The sequence below is a fragment of the Leucopleurus acutus genome (genome assembly GCF_964270905.1).
Source record: "Leucopleurus acutus genome assembly, chromosome: 10".
Taxonomy (NCBI): domain Eukaryota; kingdom Metazoa; phylum Chordata; class Mammalia; order Artiodactyla; family Delphinidae; genus Leucopleurus; species Leucopleurus acutus.
Window position 1 is genome coordinate 37,155,940 of NC_139153.1, and position 19,154 is coordinate 37,175,093.

Here is a 19,154-nt window from a genome sequence, read left to right on the forward strand (position 1 = left end):
AAAGTCACGTGGCGCTTCACTCGGCGCCTGTCACCACCCCGCTTGTGAAGCTTCCTTAAAGGGCCCGCTCTCTCTTCCCAGGTCGTTTCAGGATTTCTTCACCCCTGCCCGTGGAGGGTGGCACGGCCTTGGGCCGTCCTACTCCGCCAGTTGCCTAGGTGCTGATCTCCCCTCAGGCCTGCTGGGGTGAGACTACCTTCAGGTCTTTAAGCGTGTAGCCCTCATTGGGACTATGCAAGTTGCCAGAAACGGTGACCGCCTAAGCACAGGTCATGGCACGTAGTAGGCGTTCAATTTCCATTTGTTGAATGAACTCGCTGAGAATGAATGAATGGAGTTGACAGGAGGAGGGGGCTTTGGCTCAGCCTGATCGCCCCTTCCCTCCGCCCCATCCCCGGGGAAACTCTGCTTCGGTGAACGTAGGAAGGGGATGCCACGCGCAGGACGCCCCCAGGGCAGCCCTTCAGGGTAGGGCACAGAAGAGCTGGGAGCGCAGGATAGGGGAACCGAGAGGGTCTTGGCCGGGCCCCCAGACGAGTCATAATCAGTTCTGGGCCAGGCGAGACGGCGGCAGCGCTGAAGCGGGGCGAAGGCCGGGGCGCAGGTCTCCGGGCACGCGGGACCGCTCGCGCGCCCGCGTACCCCGTGGGGAGGGGCGGCGGAGGTACGGCGCCTTTAAGCTCGGGCGCCGGCCCCGCGGCCCCGCCCCCCGGAGGACGCCTCGGCGCGCGGCCGTCCGAGACGCCGTTTAATTGGGGCTGTCAGGCCGCGGCGCGCGCGGAGGGCCGGGCGGGACGGAGGCCGGGAGGCCGGGGCGGCGGGCGTGCAGCTCGGCGGGAGGCGGGCGCCCGGAGACGCGGCTGGGGCCCGCGCGGCCGGGGCGCCGTCCCAGGGCAGGGCTGCCCGGCCCCGGCCCCGGGCCGCCCGCGCTCCCCATGAAAAACCAGCTCCGCGGCCCCCCAGCGCGGGCGCACATGTCGGCCTCGGGGGCGTCGGCGGCTGGGGGCACCGGGGCGGGGTCGGAGCCCGGTGCGGGGTCTGGTTCCGGCGCTGGTACCGGGGCAGGCGCGGCGGCGGGTGCGGGGGCCATGCCTTGCAAGAGTGCCGAGTGGCTGCAGGAGGAGCTGGAGGCGCGCGGCGGCGCGTCCCTGCTGCTGCTCGACTGCCGGCCGCACGAGCTCTTCGAGTCGTCGCACATCGAGACGGCCATCAACCTGGCCATCCCGGGCCTCATGCTGCGCCGCTTGCGCAAGGGCAACCTGCCCATCCGCTCCATCATCCCCAACCACGCCGACAAGGAGCGTTTCGCTACGCGCTGCAAGGCGGCCACCGTTTTGCTCTACGACGAGGCCACGGCCGAGTGGCAGCCAGAGCCTGGCGCTCCCGCTTCGGTGCTTGGCCTTCTCCTGCAAAAGCTGCGCGACGACGGCTGCCAGGCCTACTACCTCCAAGGTGAGGGCAGCACCGAGACCCTGTCTGGGATTGGGGCTCTCCCGCGGCTCCCGGGTGCCCCAGCCGGAGGCCGCTTTCTCTCCCCGTACCCAGCCTGCCCGGCCGGCGCCACGTCGCCCCCGGCCCGCATTCTCCTCTCCCGGGCGTCCGGCCCCAGCTGTGCGGGTTTAGGCTGATACGCAGGCCTCCTCTACACCTTTCTGGGCACGATCTAAGTGGGTCGAACAAACTTCTCCCCGCCTGGGCTTTCCTTTTTTCGTGTTGTTGGGGCCATAGCAGCTCCTAGGTTCCCCGTGAGCCCCTCAAAGGAGAGAGGGTCCCCTCCTGGGCACCCAAGTTCAGCTCCTACAGACTGGAATGCGTGTTCCTGGAAGGCCCGGGTTAGGACAGGAGTTTTTCATAATCGTCCCCGCCCCCGCCAGGGAATAGGGATCATTTGGGTTGGGGGACTCCGGGCATCCCCGCGTGGGTCTCATCACTTGGGAATCACCGCCTCTTGGAGGCGCTTGGGGCACGGCTGTAAGCAGTGTTCCTTGCCCCAGCTCTGGTTTTCTGGGACCCCCAAGTCCTTAGCCTGCCACCCCAGAGACTGTGGAAGGGGGAGGCAGCGCTGGGAGGCGAGTGGCTGCAGCCGGTGTTTCCAATTAACATTCCAAAATGGCCTCTTGCTGGCAGCGGGGCGGGCAGGCGGGAGGGGAGAGGAGGCCTGCGGCACCCTCGGGCGCAGGGCCCATCCTTAGCTGCAAGGCGCTCCCCATTTCTTGTCCCTGTAAAGCCCCCAGCAGCTTCCCCTTCTGTGGGTCCAAGGCTTGAGAGGGACCTTGTGTTATAAGGGGGTGGGTTCTGGAGAGGTGGAATTGGGACCCCTTTTATGAACTTGCCCCTGCCGTGGGAAACAGATACCTTCACACTACTTCCCGTGTGGCTGAGAGTGGGGCTCAAGCACCCTATTCCCAGTCAGGGGGCCCAGGCCCTCTCTGCCTCTAGCTGACCCAGATGCAGCTCTGGCCCCTGCGGTCTCATCTGTAAGAGGGGTTTGCAAACCCACAGGTGTTGGCCTGAGATGGGGTGGTTTGCTCTCCTTTACCGCTTAGCAGTTACTGAGCACCCATGGGTGCCAGGTGTACATGGGAGCTGTGGAAGAGGAATGAGCTGGAGTCTGTCCTCAAGTGCCCTAAAGCTGGTTGTATGGCTGGGGCCCTGAAGCCCTATGGGCAAGGGTATGGAGCTCAAGCATGTTACTTTATTACTTGGGGCCTCAGTTTCCCCATCTGTGAAGTGGATCACAGGATAGTTGTGGAGAAAACAGGAGGAGGTACATGTGTAAATATGTAGCACCGCCCGTGTTGTCCATTGTTGGTGTTACGGTGCTTGCCGTGGGGAACCCTGGCTGCTGTTGGTCTCGTGCAGCCTGTTTGGTCTGGGGGTCACTGGCATCGTCAGTCTCTCATCCAGGCCCTGTCTCATCCTGTCCACAGGTGGTTTCAACAAGTTCCAGACAGAGTACTCAGAACACTGCGAGACCAACGTGGACAGCTCGTCCTCGCCGAGCGGCTCACCGCCCACCTCAGTGTTGGGTCTGGGGGGCCTACGCATCAGCTCTGACTGCTCAGATGGTGAGTCGGACAGAGAGCTGCCCAGCAGTGCCACCGAGTCAGACGGCAGCCCTGTGCCATCCAGCCAACCGGCCTTCCCCGTCCAGATCCTGCCCTACCTCTACCTCGGCTGCGCCAAGGACTCCACCAACCTGGATGTGCTCGGCAAGTACGGCATCAAGTATATCCTCAACGTCACGCCCAACCTGCCCAATGCCTTCGAGCACGGGGGCGAGTTCACCTACAAGCAGATCCCCATCTCTGACCACTGGAGCCAGAACCTCTCCCAGTTCTTCCCTGAGGCCATCAGCTTCATCGGTAAGTGCTGCTGCGCTTCGGCCAGGGTGGGTGGGCTTGCGCATCAAGGTGTGTATGGGACTCTGGGTGTTGCCCGTTGCTGGCTGGGTATCTCTGGGCCTGTCAAGACCTGTGTGTGCCCTGCATGTGCCAGCGTGTGCCCATGGGTGTACCCAGGCCCACTGTGAGTCACCGAGGCCCTCGGGGCCTGAGCAGTCCCCCGATTCGCAGGCTCCCTGCAGCTGTTGGAGCCTCGTGGACTCTGCTGTCCAGCTTGGGTTTTTCTGGCTGTGCTGTTTCAGGCTCAGCAAGCTGAAACATCCCAGCTCTCAGACCTCCCACGAGTCTTGCTTGCTTTGCGTCACGCCTCAGCGCACATGTCTCTTTAGGGGCTGTCACGGAGCCTCTTTGGGCTTTACTGTGTACCTGAGGGGGCTAAAGTGTGGCCTGGAGCCAGAGGCCTCCCCCTAACTGGCAGCTGTTGGAACGTGATGACCCAAAGGGCCTCGGCGGGGCCTCAGATGCTCCCAGCAGCCTGTGGGGCTTGCTTGGCATATAGGAGGTATTCAGAGAGTATGGGGAGAGGCTGAGGAAGTCCTCCCCAGAGCAGTGTGTTCTGCTGTCTGGCTTAGCGCCCTCTGAGCCCCCTGCATCTGCAGCCTCAGCTGACTCGGGTTCCTTATCTTTGACCTCCCATCCTGCTTTCTCCTTGGCCAGCTGGAGGCTGTTTAGATGGCAGGTCGTCTTTGGGTTCAGCTCTCACCCAGGATTCAGGAAAGGGACACAAGATCAGGGTGAATGTAAACCCTGGGCTCTCCGAGCCTAGTGACCCAGTGTTCTGTCCAGCCTCCGGTGGCAGGGAGGGGGTGGCCCGGCAGTCTTTTCCCTCTGGCGGCTGTGTCCAGTGGAGGGCGTTTTGGTGTCAGCTGGGCTGGGCTCGCGTTAATAACAGGAAGTGGGAGGCTTCCCCGCCTCATCCGCTTAGTGGGAACCAAAAGTAGGTGCCTGGCTGGGAGGAAGGAAGGAAGCTGAGGCCTGGGGGAGGGGCTGTGTCGGGGGCTATCCAGAGCTTCCCAGCTCTGCTTGGGAGGACATGGCCCAGAGGGCTGTGGGTGCTGCCTCAGCATTTGTGCTCTCCCCAGTGAAGAGGGGGGTGAAGAGGGGGCCCCCGGATTTCCCAGGGCTGAGCCTGGTTTGTAGGTGTTTTTATCCTTCTTGGAGGTCCCTTTACATCTGGGGAGGGGGACAGAACAGGGTGTAGAGGTGGGAGGAACCATACTCCCTTTTTGACAAGTGAAGGAATTGAAGCCCAAGCATCCCATAGGACTCAGTGGGGCAGGATCAAGCCCCAGCACCCCCGAGGCTCAGCCACACCCTTAGAGGGCTAAAAATAAAGCCAGCGGAAGCGGTTTGACTTTGGATTACCTAGGAGTGGGTTTGGGGACCAGGCCTTCCCCTTATCGTGAAGTGTCACCACTGGAGGCTTGTCTCCACTACCCTCTTCTCCTGCCCCAAATCTAAAGGTCAGACAGCGTGGTTCCACGTGAATCCATGACGTCGGTCTCTTCCCCCGCTGGTCTGGCCCCCAGTTGGTCCCCGAGTCTGGATTAAGCACCTACTGCATGCTTTGCCCTGGGAACCCTCATGTGGGCTTAGGGAAGGGAAGTCCTGCCAGGCCAGAAGCAGTGAGTGCCATACGAGGAACAGTTTGTGAACCTGTGGCCTTTTGTAGGAGTGCATCTTGAAGGAGTGTACCTGGCTCCCAGTGAGCTCAGGCGGGGACCTTGGGGACCCCAGGCCTGCCTCTTGTTAATCTGTGCCCCTGGCACAGCTATGGCACGGAGATGCAGCTGTGCTCGGGTCTAGGGGAGGAGAGATTACAGGACTGAGTTGGCCGGTGGCTCAGCCGGTATTTGAGCTCCTACTGCCTGTCAGGCATAGGCGTCTGAGCACCGCACTGGGGGAATCCGGGAGGAGCGGTGGAGGGGAGAGTTGGCAGAACTTGGTTGGCTGTGGTGGGAGATGTCACTGGCACATGGGCCAGGGAAAGTCTAGTAAGTGGTCTGGGTAGGCCCCACATAAGCAAACCCCACTCGTGAAACTAGGCGTGGCCCTGGTCCCAGTCCCTGGCTATTCCGGAGCAGGACTAAGGCCCCGGGGACTGGCTGGGCCGAGGGCAGAGCCGAGTGCTGCCTGCCGTTCCCTTGTGGAGGAGCCTTCATGAGGCCTGCTTCTGAGGAGGCTCTCGGGGGCACCCATGGAAGCTGCCCCAGGAGAGCAAGCTCAGCCCTGAGCCCCAGGTCGTGGGCTAGCGGGGGGAGGAACCTTTGTGTGACCTTGTGCTCGTCACTTGGTCTCTGTGCCTGTGTCCTCATTTATAAAGTTAACTTGGTAGCCATGGTGCAGATGACCTGAGAGGATGCAGGTGACACCTCGGCATGTAGTAGCACACGGTTATAGCAGCAGTAGGACTAGCAGTGATCGGTGTTTGTGGCGCCCTCCCTTGGCTCACGTCCCTCTAAGAGCACTGTGAGTAAGCAGGCCCTGACAGGAGAAGACCAAGGCGCAGGAATGTCCAGTGACTTGGAGTTACCGTGTGGCAGAGCCCTCTCCACAGTCATGCTCTTGACCTCGGCCCCAAGTTGCTGTCCCACCCGCGTGGGACTTCACCAGGTCACTCGGGAGTCGGGAGGCACCAGCCAGTCACCATGCTGCCCCCAGCCCCACCTGCGGTGGCTCCCTGGAGGAGGTGCTGCCCTGACCCGTGCCTGTGTGTTTCAGACGAGGCCCGCTCCAAGAAGTGCGGTGTCCTGGTGCACTGCCTGGCAGGCATCAGCCGCTCGGTGACGGTCACGGTGGCCTACCTGATGCAGAAGATGAACCTGTCGCTCAATGATGCCTACGACTTTGTCAAGAGGAAAAAGTCCAACATCTCACCCAACTTCAACTTTATGGGGCAGCTGCTGGACTTCGAGCGGACGCTGGGGCTGAGCAGCCCGTGTGACAACCACACCCCCAGCGAGCAGCTCTACTTCTCCACGCCCACCAACCACAACCTGTTCCCACTCAACACGCTCGAGTCCACGTGAGGCCGGGGGCATGGGGCAACGGGCCAGCCCCTCCCGGGCCTCCACAGGGCCCGCAGGGAGGGCCCACGCCTGCTGCCTCTGGCGTGAGGAACCCGGACATCGCCTGTGCCCAGAGGTGAGCTTCCCTCACCGTCCCGGGGAGGGTGCAGCCCACAGCCAGGCCTCCCCCGGCAGGACTTTCCGGAGGGGCCCTCAGCTCTCAGACATGTGGCTTTGGGAGTCCAGTGGGGCCTCGTCCTTGTCCCAGGACACTCCTTTCTGCTGATGGCCCAGCCAGTTTGGCTCTTTTTTTTTTAAAGACACATCCATGGACCTGAGTTTACTTTTTATTTTTGGCAGGTAAATCCGAGCTCCCTGGAGCAGAGAGTGTTCAAGCTCTTCTTGATTTTTCTTTTTTAATGAAAAGTGTTATTTTCAGGCTACATGCAACAGTGGATTGTATAAACCAGTATTTCATCCCTTTCTGGATCCTGCGAGAGAGAGAGAGAGAGAGAAGTGTTATCAGTTTGTTTTTCTTCTTATTTCAAAAAGCAATTCTTGGGTTTTTGTTTTTAATGGAAAAGACAAACCCCGCGTTGATCTTGACCAAAAGCGTTTTGCACATGTGTGAAGCCTCCGTTTCCGCAGCGGCCCTTAAAGGGGTGGTTTGCTGCTCTCGCCAGCTTTGGACTCCCAGGCCTGCCCACACCTCCCACCTCGGCCCAGCCCGACCTGGCGCTGCATTTGCCTGTGATGACTGCCGCGAGTGGTGAGTGGTGGGCTGGACAGGTGGCCTTTGCATTCTCTGCCCACCCAACTGCCCTTCTGGTGGTCCCTGCCAACTGCCCCAGGCAGCAGAGGGAGGCCCTGCCACTGTCCTGCTGGAGGTGGGGCCACAGGGGGCTGCCACGCAGTAGCATTAACCCTCCGGGCTCAGCCCCGAGGGGGGCCTGGGCCCCAGGCCCTTTTTATATGTACCCACTACTTGCTTGTTCCTCTGTCTGTCTGTTGGTAGCTGAGGGTGCAGGCCCAGTGGCTGGGGGGGGCGTAGGTGGTGGCACCCAGCCCTGCCTCCCCCGAGTCTCTGCCCTCACCCTGGTTGTTGCTTTGGTACAGCTGCCACTCCCAGGCCCCTCAACCCGTGAAAGCCTGCCCTGTGCTCATCTTGCCCCTGCCTTCTATTAAGAAACGCGCACCCATTTCAATCCCAGGGCAGGGGTGGGTGGCGAGGATGGACAAGGAAAGGGGTGTGAGGCTCTGTCCATCCCTCCACCCCCATATCCACAGAACAAAGCCACGGATTCCGTTATCCTCCTCCAGTTTTGTTCCTTCTCCAACCTCAGTTCTCCCAGGTGTCAGGACTGCATAGGGCCTGGGGAGGGGTGAGCAGTCGGGCTGGGGTCCCTGAGCGAGCCAGCACTCAGCATGTGAGCAAGGCCACGGAAACTCTGCCCCCACTGCATCTTACCTCACAGGGGTGGTTTTCAGGGATTCTTTACGGCAGCAGATTAAAATCTTGCCACAGTCAAGAAATTGACAAAAAGCTTCCATGCTGTACATGGTTCTCTTTCTCTCTTTTTTACCTTTAAAAAGAAAAACCCAGAAAGATGCATCAGATTTGTGTAAATGAGGGTATGCCAAGAGGGTGGCCAGTTTTGCTTTATGAACTTATGAAGGAAAATTTGTGACCCTACATATATATACACACACATACATATATATATCCCGATCCAGCAACGGGACTTTGTTTATATTGCAAATAAATATTATTTTTTCTTTAAAACGAATTGTGTCTGATAAGGGCCAGGGGTGGAGGCAGTGAGGAGGGGCACTGTGGCCAGTATCCCAGTGCCTGCTCTGCGAGAGGCAGCAGCCTGATCCTGCCTGGGGCCTGTTGGGCACTTGCTGTGACTGGTTGGAGGTGCCCAAAGCTGGGAGGAGCAGCTGGGGTGTGGGCATTTCCCCAGCCACTCAGGTGCAGGCAGGCTGGGGCATCTGGGCTTTCTCCATGTGCTTTGGCCCACTGGTTAACAGGTCAAGGCTTGGAGAGGTTTTATGGACCAAGGTTACAGAACTGAGCCCCTGCTCGCCCAGAACCGCCCAAGGCTGTCCACTTGGACATTGCCCAGACTGCCCAAGCGCTCCAGGCTCCTGACCTGCCCCCCTGTGGCCCCGGCGCCCTGACCCTTTCTCTTGCTACTCTTGTGGACGGGACATGGGGTGTGTGTTTATCAAGCTCCCTCCTTCCCCCTCTGTCCCTGGGATGCTTACAGGACGTGAAGCCTGGTCAGTGAGCAGGTCAGCCCTTCTTTGCTCCTCAGGAGCTGGGTGGCCTCAGACAGGTCCCTCAGCCTCCCTGAGCCTCAGTATCTATATCTGTACAGTGGAGCCAGTCACACCCAAATACCCAGTGCTTTTCACGTTCGGGCATGATGAACACCTGATGTTCGTTTCCTGGTCTGGACCTGGGCCTGCAGGGAGGGCTAGGCTGTGCCCAGCTTCTCCAGAGCAGATGAGCGTCAGCCCTCCATGCAGGCCCCTCTGGAGGCATAAGGCCAGGCCCTGGGGGGAGCAGGGGGCAGGCAAGGGTCCTGGAGAAGAATGATGGCCGTGGCCTGGGGAGCGAGGCCCCCAATGGGCCCCACAGCCCCATGTTACAGATGGGGAAACGGAAGCTCCGCAGGGGCTTCACCTCTGACTGGACTGAGCCCCGGTCATGAACTTAGGGGGACCTGGGGGCTGACTCCATTTCCCCATCTCTGCCTCTCCCCTGGCTTTATCCCTTCTGCTGTGACCAGCACTGGACTAGCCCTGGGTGGCAGGTAGGTGGGCAGGGCCGGAAAAGTGAGAGCAATTCAGCCCCTTCCCCAGCACTCCCCTTTGGGCCATCTAGGCTCTGCCATCTCTGTCCCTGCCCCATCTCTCCCCGTGAGTTACATCCAACGGGAACAGTCACACCCTCACGCGTTATGAGGAGGGCTAGGTGGGCTCGAATCCCAGCTGTCTGGCTGCCAGCTCCTCAGCCCTCTCACTCAGCCTTCCCATCTCTAGAAGGGGGGACACTGCAGTGCGGCCAGCAGGCCCGTGGGAGGGGGAGGAAGGGGGTTCTCAGTGTCGGCAAAGGGGCGGGGGCTGCTTTGGCTCTTGGGCTCCCTCAGGGCCCTGGTCCTTCTGTGCCAGGGGCGGGCAAGGGGGTGGGGGCCTGAGCAGGCAGAGACTGGACCTTTGTTCCCTCGCTGCCCTCGGCCAGGGCTGGGGAAGCCCGCGGGTGCTGGGCGGGGGGCTGGGCCCTCGACAGACCGAGTAAGTGCCTGGCAGTGCCACCGTGCCCAAGCACAGGCTCGGGGGTGGGAGCAGCAGTCTCCTCCTGAGCTGGCCCCTCCAACCAAGCACTGAGGGACTTTACCTCCTATGCAACCTTAGGCCAGGTGGCCTCTGACCCTCGGTGTCCTCATCTGTAGAAACTCCCACCTCACTACCATGCCTGGCTGAGGTTCCCTGCAGCTTCCTTCTGGTGGGGGCAGAGGGATAGGTCATGGCTGGGTGGCTGGAGCCCTGGGTCCTTGCTCTGACCTTGGCCTAGGTCATGCTGGACTGCTGTCCCCACCCTGGATCCCAGGTTCCTGCCTCATGGTCCCTCCCTCTGAGCTCCTGTTGTTCCACCTTGTTTTGGTCGTGCTGTCCCCCTGGGCCCTGTCCGTCCCAGGCCTCACTCTGAGCTCCTGTTGTTCCACCTGTCCCCCCCCCCCACCCCGGGCCCTGTCCGGCCCAGGCCATCTTTGGCTGAGGCCTTGGATGCCAGTGGAGCTCGAGGACACCTGGCTCTCGGCTGCACCTGCTTCGTCTCTGCCCTCAGTCCCATCTCTTTCCTCCTGACCCTCTTTCTGCCTCCCTTTGGGTCCCCGTTTCTGTCTCCATCTCAGCCCAGGCCCCCAGGACCCCCTCATCCACTTCTTAGCCACTTCTTAGCATTCTCATGGGAGGAGGATCTGAGCCACTCAGTCACTCACTCACTCACTCGCACATTCATCCAGCAGCCATTTCCTGTGCCGACTGGGCTGTCCCAGTAGTGGGAACATGCCCGAGGGAAGTTCAGTGATGTCAGACTGGGTGGCAGGATAATAGGGCCCTCAACTTGTCCTCTGATAAATGAATCAGGTGCAACAGCAAGAGTGACTAAGGCTGGACACGAGAAAGAACTTGTAGCACTGTGGAGGAGTCACCCTGAAGGGGGTCTGACAAGGACACCACAAAAGAGATGAACATTTCCCTAGAGTGGTCCTGCTCCGAGCCCGGGGGAGGGGGAGGCTGCCCTCAGGAGAGGGGCCACCTCCACAGGACCCCTCCCCAGAGTGCAAACATAGTCATCCCTGACGAATGGGGCAGGGCGGGGGCAGGCAGCAAGCCTGTGCTGGAACCCGCTCCCACCCCTGCTGCCGCCACCACCTGGTACACGCAGGCCTGCCCCTGGATACTATGTGTGCAGCGGGCAGACCCTCTGCCTCAGCACGGATGTGGCCAGGAACACCGGCACCCACACCCAAACCCTTAACAGAAGCCAGAGACGCTGAGTAGAAGCAAGGCCTCCCTACCCTGCTGCCCTGAGACTTTTCACCCAGGTCCTGCCTCCCCCATCGGGCTGGGAGCCTTCTCACTCTGGCCGCATGAAGGACCAGATACACGAGCGCACACACACTGCCCCCTCATTCTTCAGACAAGACAAGCCCAAGCAGGTCTCACGGTGATGGAGGAGCCGCCTGCCTCTGACTCCAGCCTCCTCTCATCAGGGTGTGGCCCGGTGAGGTCATCCCTTCCCAGGCAAGGCCATTAAAGACCATCATTAGCAACTCCCTAGAGGTAAGATGAGGCCTCAGCACCATTGTCTCTGGCTGGGCCAGATGAGCCCTGACAGGGAACAGGGGACTCCAGCCCCTGCCAAACCCCCTTTGCTCAGGAAGGCAGCCCCCTTCCCAGGTCTGCTCCGTCACATACCTCCAGGGGGCATCATCTACCCTGTGGCTTCTGTGCATCTGTAGGATGTCCATCCACCCCTCTACGTCCACACCCCCTCCTCCAGTCCCAGGGCCCTTCCATCCCTGCTGCAAGCAAAGAGGGGCTGCAGCCCCTTCTCCAGGGCTGGATGGGCCAGCAGGGGGGTGGGGGGGTGTGGTCCAGAGGACAGGGGAGCCCCTAAAGAGCTTTAAAAGCCCATGGCTGTCACTAGACATGACAGTTATAGTTGTCACTATAGACAGTTATAGTTAAGTTATAGTTGTCACTAGAAAGATCCCCCAGAATGTAAGTTGGTGGAAAACAGTATGGAGGTTCCTCAGAAAACTAAAAATAGAACTACCATATGATCCAGCATTCCTACTCCTGGGCATATATCCAGACAAAACTAGAATTCAAAAAGATACATGCACCCCTATGTTCATGGCAGCACTATTCACAATAGCCAAGACATGGAAACAACCTAAATGTCCAACAATAGATGAATGGATAAAGAAGATGTGGTACATATACACAATGGAATACTACTCAGCCATAAAAAAGAATGAAATAATGCCATTTGCAGCAACATGGACACAACTAGAGATTATCATACTAAATGAAGTAATTCAGACAAAGAAAGACAAATACCATATGGTATCACTTATATGTGGAATCTAAGATATGGCACAAATGAACCTATCTATGAAACAGAATCACGGACATAGAGAACAGACTGGTTCTCTTCAAGGGAGAGGGGGTTGGAGGAGGGATGGAGTGGGAGTTTGGGGTTAACAGATGTAAGCTTTTATAGAGAGAGTGGATAAACTACAGGTCCTACTGTATAGCACAGAGAACTGTATTCAATATCCTATGATAAACCATAATGGAAAAGAATATTAAAAAAAAGAATGTATATATAACTGAATCACTTTGCTGTACAGCAGAAATTAACATAGCAGTGTAAATCAACAATGCTTCAATTTTAAAAATACTGATTAAAAAATTAAAAAACACTAGTTTCTGAGTGGAGAATAGGCTGAGGGGCAAGTGTTCAGGACAGGGGACGTTGAGGAGGCTAGCATGGTCACAGTGGGTGGTGGGGACTGGACCATTGTAGCATGGGAGGAGAGGCAGAGAGAAGGACACAACCGCAGGACCAGCAGCACTTGAGCCTCATGGGAGGCAGCACCCATGGTGTGAACACAGGGTCCCAGTGTAACTTAGCAGGAGCCTATGGGGCCTTCCTGGGACAGACCCCTCCTCCATATCCTCTGCTGTAGGCCCTCTCTGAAGTACCCAGATAGCTTTGCGCAGTGGCAGTATTGTAGCCAATGAGGTTTATCTGAGGCGCGATTATTGCTAATTGAAGTACCCAGATAATGGTATCTGATGCACATTTCGAGTTCTTTTACAGATATGAAAACCATGACCTGGCTATTGTAAATAGAGCTGCAGTGAACACTGTGGTACATGATTCTTTTTGAATTATGGTTTTCTCAGGGTATATGCCCAGGAGTGGGATTGCTGGGTCATATGGTAGCTCTATTTTTAGTTTTTTAAGGAACCTCCATACTGTTCTCCATAGTGGTTGTATCAATTTACATTCCCACCAACAGTGCGAGTCCCTCTGGCTCTACATGATGAACTCCTTTAATCCTCCCTGAAGCCCTAGGAGGGGGGTGCTGATTGTCCCCAGTGGGCAGATGAGGAAAGCAAGTTGAGAAGGGTCTGCACTGGGGTCTGGGTGCACGTCTGGCTGACTCTGGAATACTTGCTCTTGTCATAGTGAAGAACAAATCTGCCTCCATATTGGACCTGTTTCTTTTACTCTAACCTTTGTCTTCTATTACTTTTGCTACAAGAATGTTGCCTGTAGCCTGAAATATACAGGACAGCCCATTCTCAAGGCTCTGACTTTCAAAGGTATAACACTTTTCCATTCATGTAGAGATAAAAGGTTGCAGAACAGAGAATAACATTTGTCTTGTTGGAGGTTTACAGGAACATCATGACCTGGGCTAAGTTGACAGACGCAAGAAGGAAGGATTCTGACACCAAGAAGTTTGCACCAACCAACCACACCCCCTCCCCCTTTTAACATGAAAAAAGCCTGAATTCCAACTCTGGTAAGGTGGTTCTTTGGGACATTAGTCCACCATCATCTCAGTATGCTGGCTTTCTCAGTAAAGTCATTATTCCTTGCCCCAACAACTTGTCTCTTGCTTTACTGGCCTGTCATGCAGTGAGCAGTACAAGCTTGGACTCAGTAACACTCTCAAATATCCCAGGCCTGAGAGGTCCATGGTGGCTTTGGGGTCTTTGACCCCTCCCAATCCCAACACCACCTGGGCTCCCACCGGTGCCAACCCTAGGAGCAGCATCTTGAGGGAGGGTGCCTGTAACCCCCTTTCTGAAGGGATTACAATTCATCTGTGGGTTCCCTGGGCCAGGCTGGGCAGGGGAGGCAGAGGAGGAGAGCTGGCATCACCTCGGGAGGCTTGGGAGGGAGTGTTGAGTCCGGGCTGTCCCAGATTGCAAAGGCTGGAGGGGCAGAGACTCAGGGACACCCAATTCTAAAAGGTAAGGTGTCAGGGAGGCTTCCCAGAGAAGGGGACATCTTGTGGTAAAGATGGAGCTTCTGCTGTTCCTGCCTCCAGGCCTTTGCCCCTGCTATTTCCTCCCCTTGAATACTCTTCATCACCCACCGCTCCCTTCAAATGGCTACCTCTGCCTACTCTTTCCCTGAGCTTGGCTCAAATGCCTCCTCCTCCAGGAAGCCCTCCAAGCCTCTTCCCCCAGCTGAGGTTCTGGCACCTCCTCTGGCTCCCATGGCCCTCTGTGCAGCCCCATTCCCTGGAGGCTTTGCTTGTCAGGATGCTGGGTCCAGCTGGGCATCATCATCCCTCTGGCCACTGTCTGAGGCACCTCTGGGAACTTGCCCAGCTCTGGATGTCAGGCCTGTGTGACCTGCGCACACAGAGATGTTGCATGTGTTCCCAGAGTACACGTCCTCACGTGTCCAGGTGTTGCTGATTCTGCATCTGCCTCTGGAGATGCTGAGGAGGTGGGACTGACAGGATCTCTGGCCTCTGCAGCCCCTGTTCTCCCTGCCTCTGTGCCCACCATGGTCGCCTGCCCTCCCCTCTAGTTCCAGCCAGAGCTCCTGTTTATAAATATCTGCCACCACATTGGCTAAGCGGAGGGGTCTGGAGGCCACGCTAATTGATTAATTAAACCCTCTCGGTTAATTAGCTCCGTCCCTCCAGGGAAAAAAGCCTAGAGCTGGAGCCAAAGCCTCCTCTGGGCTGGGGGAGGGTTTAATTAGCCTGGGTCAGGCTGAGCCTGATGCCAGCTGCTGGGGGCAGTGGAGAGCCGGGGAGGAGTTCTGGGCACTGGAGCCAGCGGGGCCACCTGGGGTGGGGATAAGGGGCCTCCAGCTTGGGCCTGAACCAGCCATTGATCACCCTGCCCAGCCTCCTGGCTCTTCACCTGAGCCGCAGAGGCCAGGGGCAGTTGGACCTGGAGGAGGAGGGGAGAGGTGCACCGCAGGGGGCAGGACCTGTGGGAGCAAAGGAGTGGAGGCTGACCCCCGGAAGATAAAAGGGCCTTTACTTGGTTAGCATCCCCACACTGGCTGAGGGAGACTCCAGTCTCTACAAAAGGGCCTCTCACCCTTGGCTGCTATAGCACAGTGAGGGCCTTGAATGCCAGCACAAGAGCTGAAACTTTCTCTGGATGTGGGAAGACACGGCAGGTTTGAAGCCAAGGAGGGACCTGATCAGGTTTGGGTTTTGGAAAGATCGTGGGCTGGGGTGGGGGATGGATTGCTCAGGCGAGAATGGATTAGAGGGGCAGGAAAGGGGTGGGAGCTGGCAAAGAGGGAGCTTCAGGTGTCCAGAGAGAGTGGAGGTCCATCAGGTGTGGGGACTTGTGGGGAGGTAGGTTTAGCCTGGGTGTTAACAGACTAGCTAATGCTGTGTGGCCTAGGGCCACCCAGTTCCCTTCTCTGGGCCTCTCTCCCCTAATCTGCAAGGTTCAGGGAGGGGTCCCCGAAGGCCAGAGCCTTGCGATGTGAAGTCAGGCATGTTTCCTCGCCCCAGGACAAAATACCTGCTTTCCCCCCCGCAAGCTCTCCTGGCACCCAGGCAACCTGCCCAGCAGCGTTCACGTGCATGAAGAGCAGAGCCCAGCCCCCAACACTGTAACATCATGGTTCCAGACCAGAGGAGAGAGGGGGAGGGAGGGGGAGGGAGGGGGACACCTTTGCTGGGTACCTGTGGCTCTGGATGGCCCCAGGGAGGGAGCTGGCCATGGGTAGGAGGCCGGGAGCCCAGGACACCATGACCGACACAGCAGCAGGCAGGGCTGCAGCCTTGGCAGGAAGCCGACCCTGGGCCGGTCCTCCAGCTCCCTGAGTGGCTGCCCAAGTGGGAACAATGACCCTTTCACGTCACGCCTCCTCCAGTCACAGAAACTTTGGCGCCGTGGGACAAAGGGGCCATTTCATCATTGTTGGGCTGCATCAACAGCCCGCCGGCCTGAGCCCTGTTGCCCCCACCCAGCCCAGGCCCCGGGCAGGGAGGCCGGCTGCCCAGCCCGGCCAGAGCCCAGCACTTTCTCCCGGTTCGGCCCAGCCACATCCATCCGGAGACCCTCCTCGCCTTCCTTACCTTTTGGGCTCAGCAAAAGCTGCGCCAGAGCCACGCTCTAAGGACCTACGAGGACAGCAGGCTCTGCCCCCATCCTTCCCCTCCTGAGTCCTGGTCTTCCTATCTGTGGGAAGGGGGCTGGGTGAGGTGATCTGCTACCCTGACCCTGAGGGGTAAAACTTGCCGCTTCTGCTCCTGCCCTCAGCCAGCGCCCAGCCCCTAGTGAGAGCACCAAAGTGGGGAGGAGCCCCTGGCCCATGCGGTGGAGAAAGCAGAGGAGGTCTCTTGGTCTGAGTCCTCACCAGGCGCCTGCTTGGCCTCTGGTTGCAGTGACCTTCTGTGGTGGGAGCTAGCTGAAGGCCACTTCTGTTCATCCTTGAGCTAGCCTCCCCCCCAAGAGCACTTGGCCAAGAGGCCAGGGGGGCCAGGGCTCTACCCAGGGCAGACTCTCCCCACACACAGTCCTGTCTTCTGCCTCCTTTTGTTAGGGACTGGGGAATTGGAGCCCTGAGCCGGCAGGCTTCCTCCCTTCTCCACTTGGCCAGCGTTTGCTGGGGCTTCCTAAGAGGGAAAGCAGTGGAGCCTTAGGGAAGAGGTCCCAGTCTGGGGATCAAGACAGAAACTGCACCTCCTACCCCCTGAGGTCAGAGCTGTCTCAGAGAGAAGCCCGAGAATCCAGACATCAGGGGCCCCAGGCACAGCCTCAGAAGCAGGGCTGTGGGACAGGGTGGTGGCCTTGTGGCGGGTGCCTACAGGCAGCCATGGTGTTGGTAACTCATCCCCCAGTGGAGTGCATGGGGGCTCCAATTGCTGGGGGCCACCAGAGGGGGGGGAGGCAGGTAGCTCAGCCAAGGCCAGAGGGCTTGGGGGGTCACCCCTGGGGACGTCTGCGTGACATAAACCATTCAAGCAGCCAGTCTGGGACTGGAACGCCGCTTCTGCTCAAGGAGGAGATATGCTCTACCCTGGTGGGCTCCTTCCCCAGGACCCAAGAGTGGGACAAACTGGGAGGGTGGGTTCCTGATGCTGGGGCGGGAGAAAGTCAGGGGCACGTGGGTACCACAGTTTTCCCCAGTCCACAGATGAGAACCCTGAGACTCAGGGTGAAGTGACCACTCTAAGCCACATAGCAAGTGAGCAGCAGAGCCTCAGCCACTGGGGAGGAGGGAGCCGGAGGCTGGGGCTGGTCACCACAGGGGTCAGGTCTCCAGGTGACCCTACTGGGTGCTGGGCAACAGGCTGGCTGTCGAGGGCAGATACTGTGTATATGGCCGCAGGGGACCTGCAGGGCCGGGCCTGCTCTCTGGTTCCTACAGCTGCCTGTCCGCCCAACCCTGCCCCACCGGGCCCGGCGGCACTGCACACACACTGCCCATTTGCCCTGCCTCACTTCCTCTAAGACTGAAGAATCACCCCTTCAGGGGACTGGAGCCTGGCACCCGGCAGCAGGAAATGCCTGGCCCTGCCCTCCCCAGAGCATGCCTGCCCTGTACACCACCCACCCCAGTCTAGACTCCCAGGAATATGTGGGGGTGGGGCCACTGCCCTGGGTAGAGGCTGCCAGGCTCAGCCTGGGAGTAGAGGTGGATGTTCTCCCTCCCAAACCTGGCCAAGGGCCCCTTCTGTCCCAGCTGCCCATCTTGTTGACCTCCAGTCTCAGAATCCCTGGTCCCCCAGCCCACTCAAGCCCAGGACCCTGGGAGGGGGTTAAGGGCTGAGCCCCTGCTATAACTCCAGACCGAGACCTGGGCTCTGATCACAGTTTCAACCTCCTTCGATTCCAAGGCAGCCTCTGAACTGTGTCCCTCCAGGGAACGGAGGTTGAGGCTGCCTCAGGATGCCTGAGGACAGAAGTGGGAGCCTGGCCTGATGACACTGGGGGTTCCTAGAATCCCTACATGATCCGCTGCAGCTGCCATCAGGGTAAGGCGGGGGTCGGGGGGATGGGGCTTCAGGCAACTTCTGGCTCTAGGTGGGGTCGCAGCTCCAACACAGCCCTCAGTCTCCAGGCTCTGCCCCAGGCTCAGGCCCCAGCAGTGGTCAGCACCTGCCCATGCTGGGCCTATACTAAGCTACTGAGACTCAAGGGAGAGGCACAGCCGCCCGAGTGTTCCTCAGCAGGGCTGGGAGGCTGAGGCTCTGGATTCTGGCTCCAGCTCTGGCCCCAAAGGCCAGCGGGCCTGCAGCTAGGTTCCTACACCCTCTGGACCCCAGTCTCCCAGCTGTGCACACTGGCTGGACTCACTGAGGGCTGCTCCCAGTTCAGACACCCCGAGTTCTTGTGTAACACCTGCTAGGCCAGACATACCATGGTCTATTAGTCAACAGGATCCCAAATAGTCACCTCATCTGACTCAAGGGTTCTGGGAGGGGGCTCCACTCTGTCCTCAGCCTCTGACCTCCCATGAAGGGTCACTCTGAGGAGGACACACAATGCTCTGATAGCACCATCCCTCGGCCCCAAGACTCCTGAGAGCCTCCATGTAGGTGTGCACCCACTGCTGCCCTGGGCTCGGTGAGTGGCTCTAAGCTGTGTGATCCAGGGACAGCTCTGTCCTCTCTGGGCCTCAGCTGCCACCTCTACACCATGAGTCCATTCCCTCCTTGGGGGCTGTGGCCATGATCAGAGATGTCTCATGAACCACAGCTCTGGTAACAGCTGAGCCAGGGGGGTATCACATACAGCCACGTCCCAGTGGGGTGAGTTCTGTGGCCTAGCAGAGAGTCTGGCTTTGCAGACTGGTTTGCAGTCCCACCTTCAGAAGTGACCCCTCACTTCTCTGAGCCTCACTCAGTGGGGATAATAGAGATACCTGTCTCACCAGGTGTGGAAGTGACTTGTCTGAGCCACCAGGCCCCGGGGAGAATGGGAGTAGCAGCTGTTATTGGGTGTGCCTGCTGGGCAGGGCAGGGGGCGGGGGGAGCTCCCAGACACCCTCAGAGCCGCTGGCCCTGGGCTGGGAGTGGATTCCAAGGACCTCACCCCACTGGGGTAAGGTCCCCGGGATGCACTTTCAGGCACTGCCCAAGCAGCCACACTGCAGGGTGTGCCCCAGCCGGAGGAGGACTGAGGGGGTGGACGTGCTGCCTTGAAGGTGGGG

The 19,154-nt window shown here is 58.9% G+C and overlaps 1 protein-coding gene across 1 annotated transcript; it reads left to right on the top strand.

Moving 5' to 3' along the window:
• Positions 1-791: 791 nt before the first annotated feature.
• DUSP7 (dual specificity phosphatase 7) lies at positions 792-6,771 on the top strand. The gene is made up of 3 exons (XM_082848622.1): positions 792-1,452; positions 2,931-3,365; positions 6,126-6,771. The coding sequence occupies exons 1-3, from the start codon at positions 936-938 to the stop codon at positions 6,431-6,433; spliced, it is 1,260 nt and encodes a 419-aa protein (XP_082704748.1). The 5' UTR covers positions 792-935; the 3' UTR covers positions 6,434-6,771.
• Positions 6,772-19,154: the final 12,383 nt, after the last annotated feature.

Bases quoted from the DNA above. Each gene is read 5' to 3' on its own strand.
- DUSP7 (XM_082848622.1), top strand. From the start codon at position 936: ATGAAAAACCAGCTCCGCGGCCCCCCAGCGCGGGCGCACATGTCGGCC. The intron at 1,453-2,930 runs GTGAGGGCAGCA...TCCTGTCCACAG, and splicing joins CCAGGCCTACTACCTCCAAG to GTGGTTTCAACAAGTTCCAG. The intron at 3,366-6,125 runs GTAAGTGCTGCT...TGTGTGTTTCAG, and splicing joins TGAGGCCATCAGCTTCATCG to ACGAGGCCCGCTCCAAGAAG.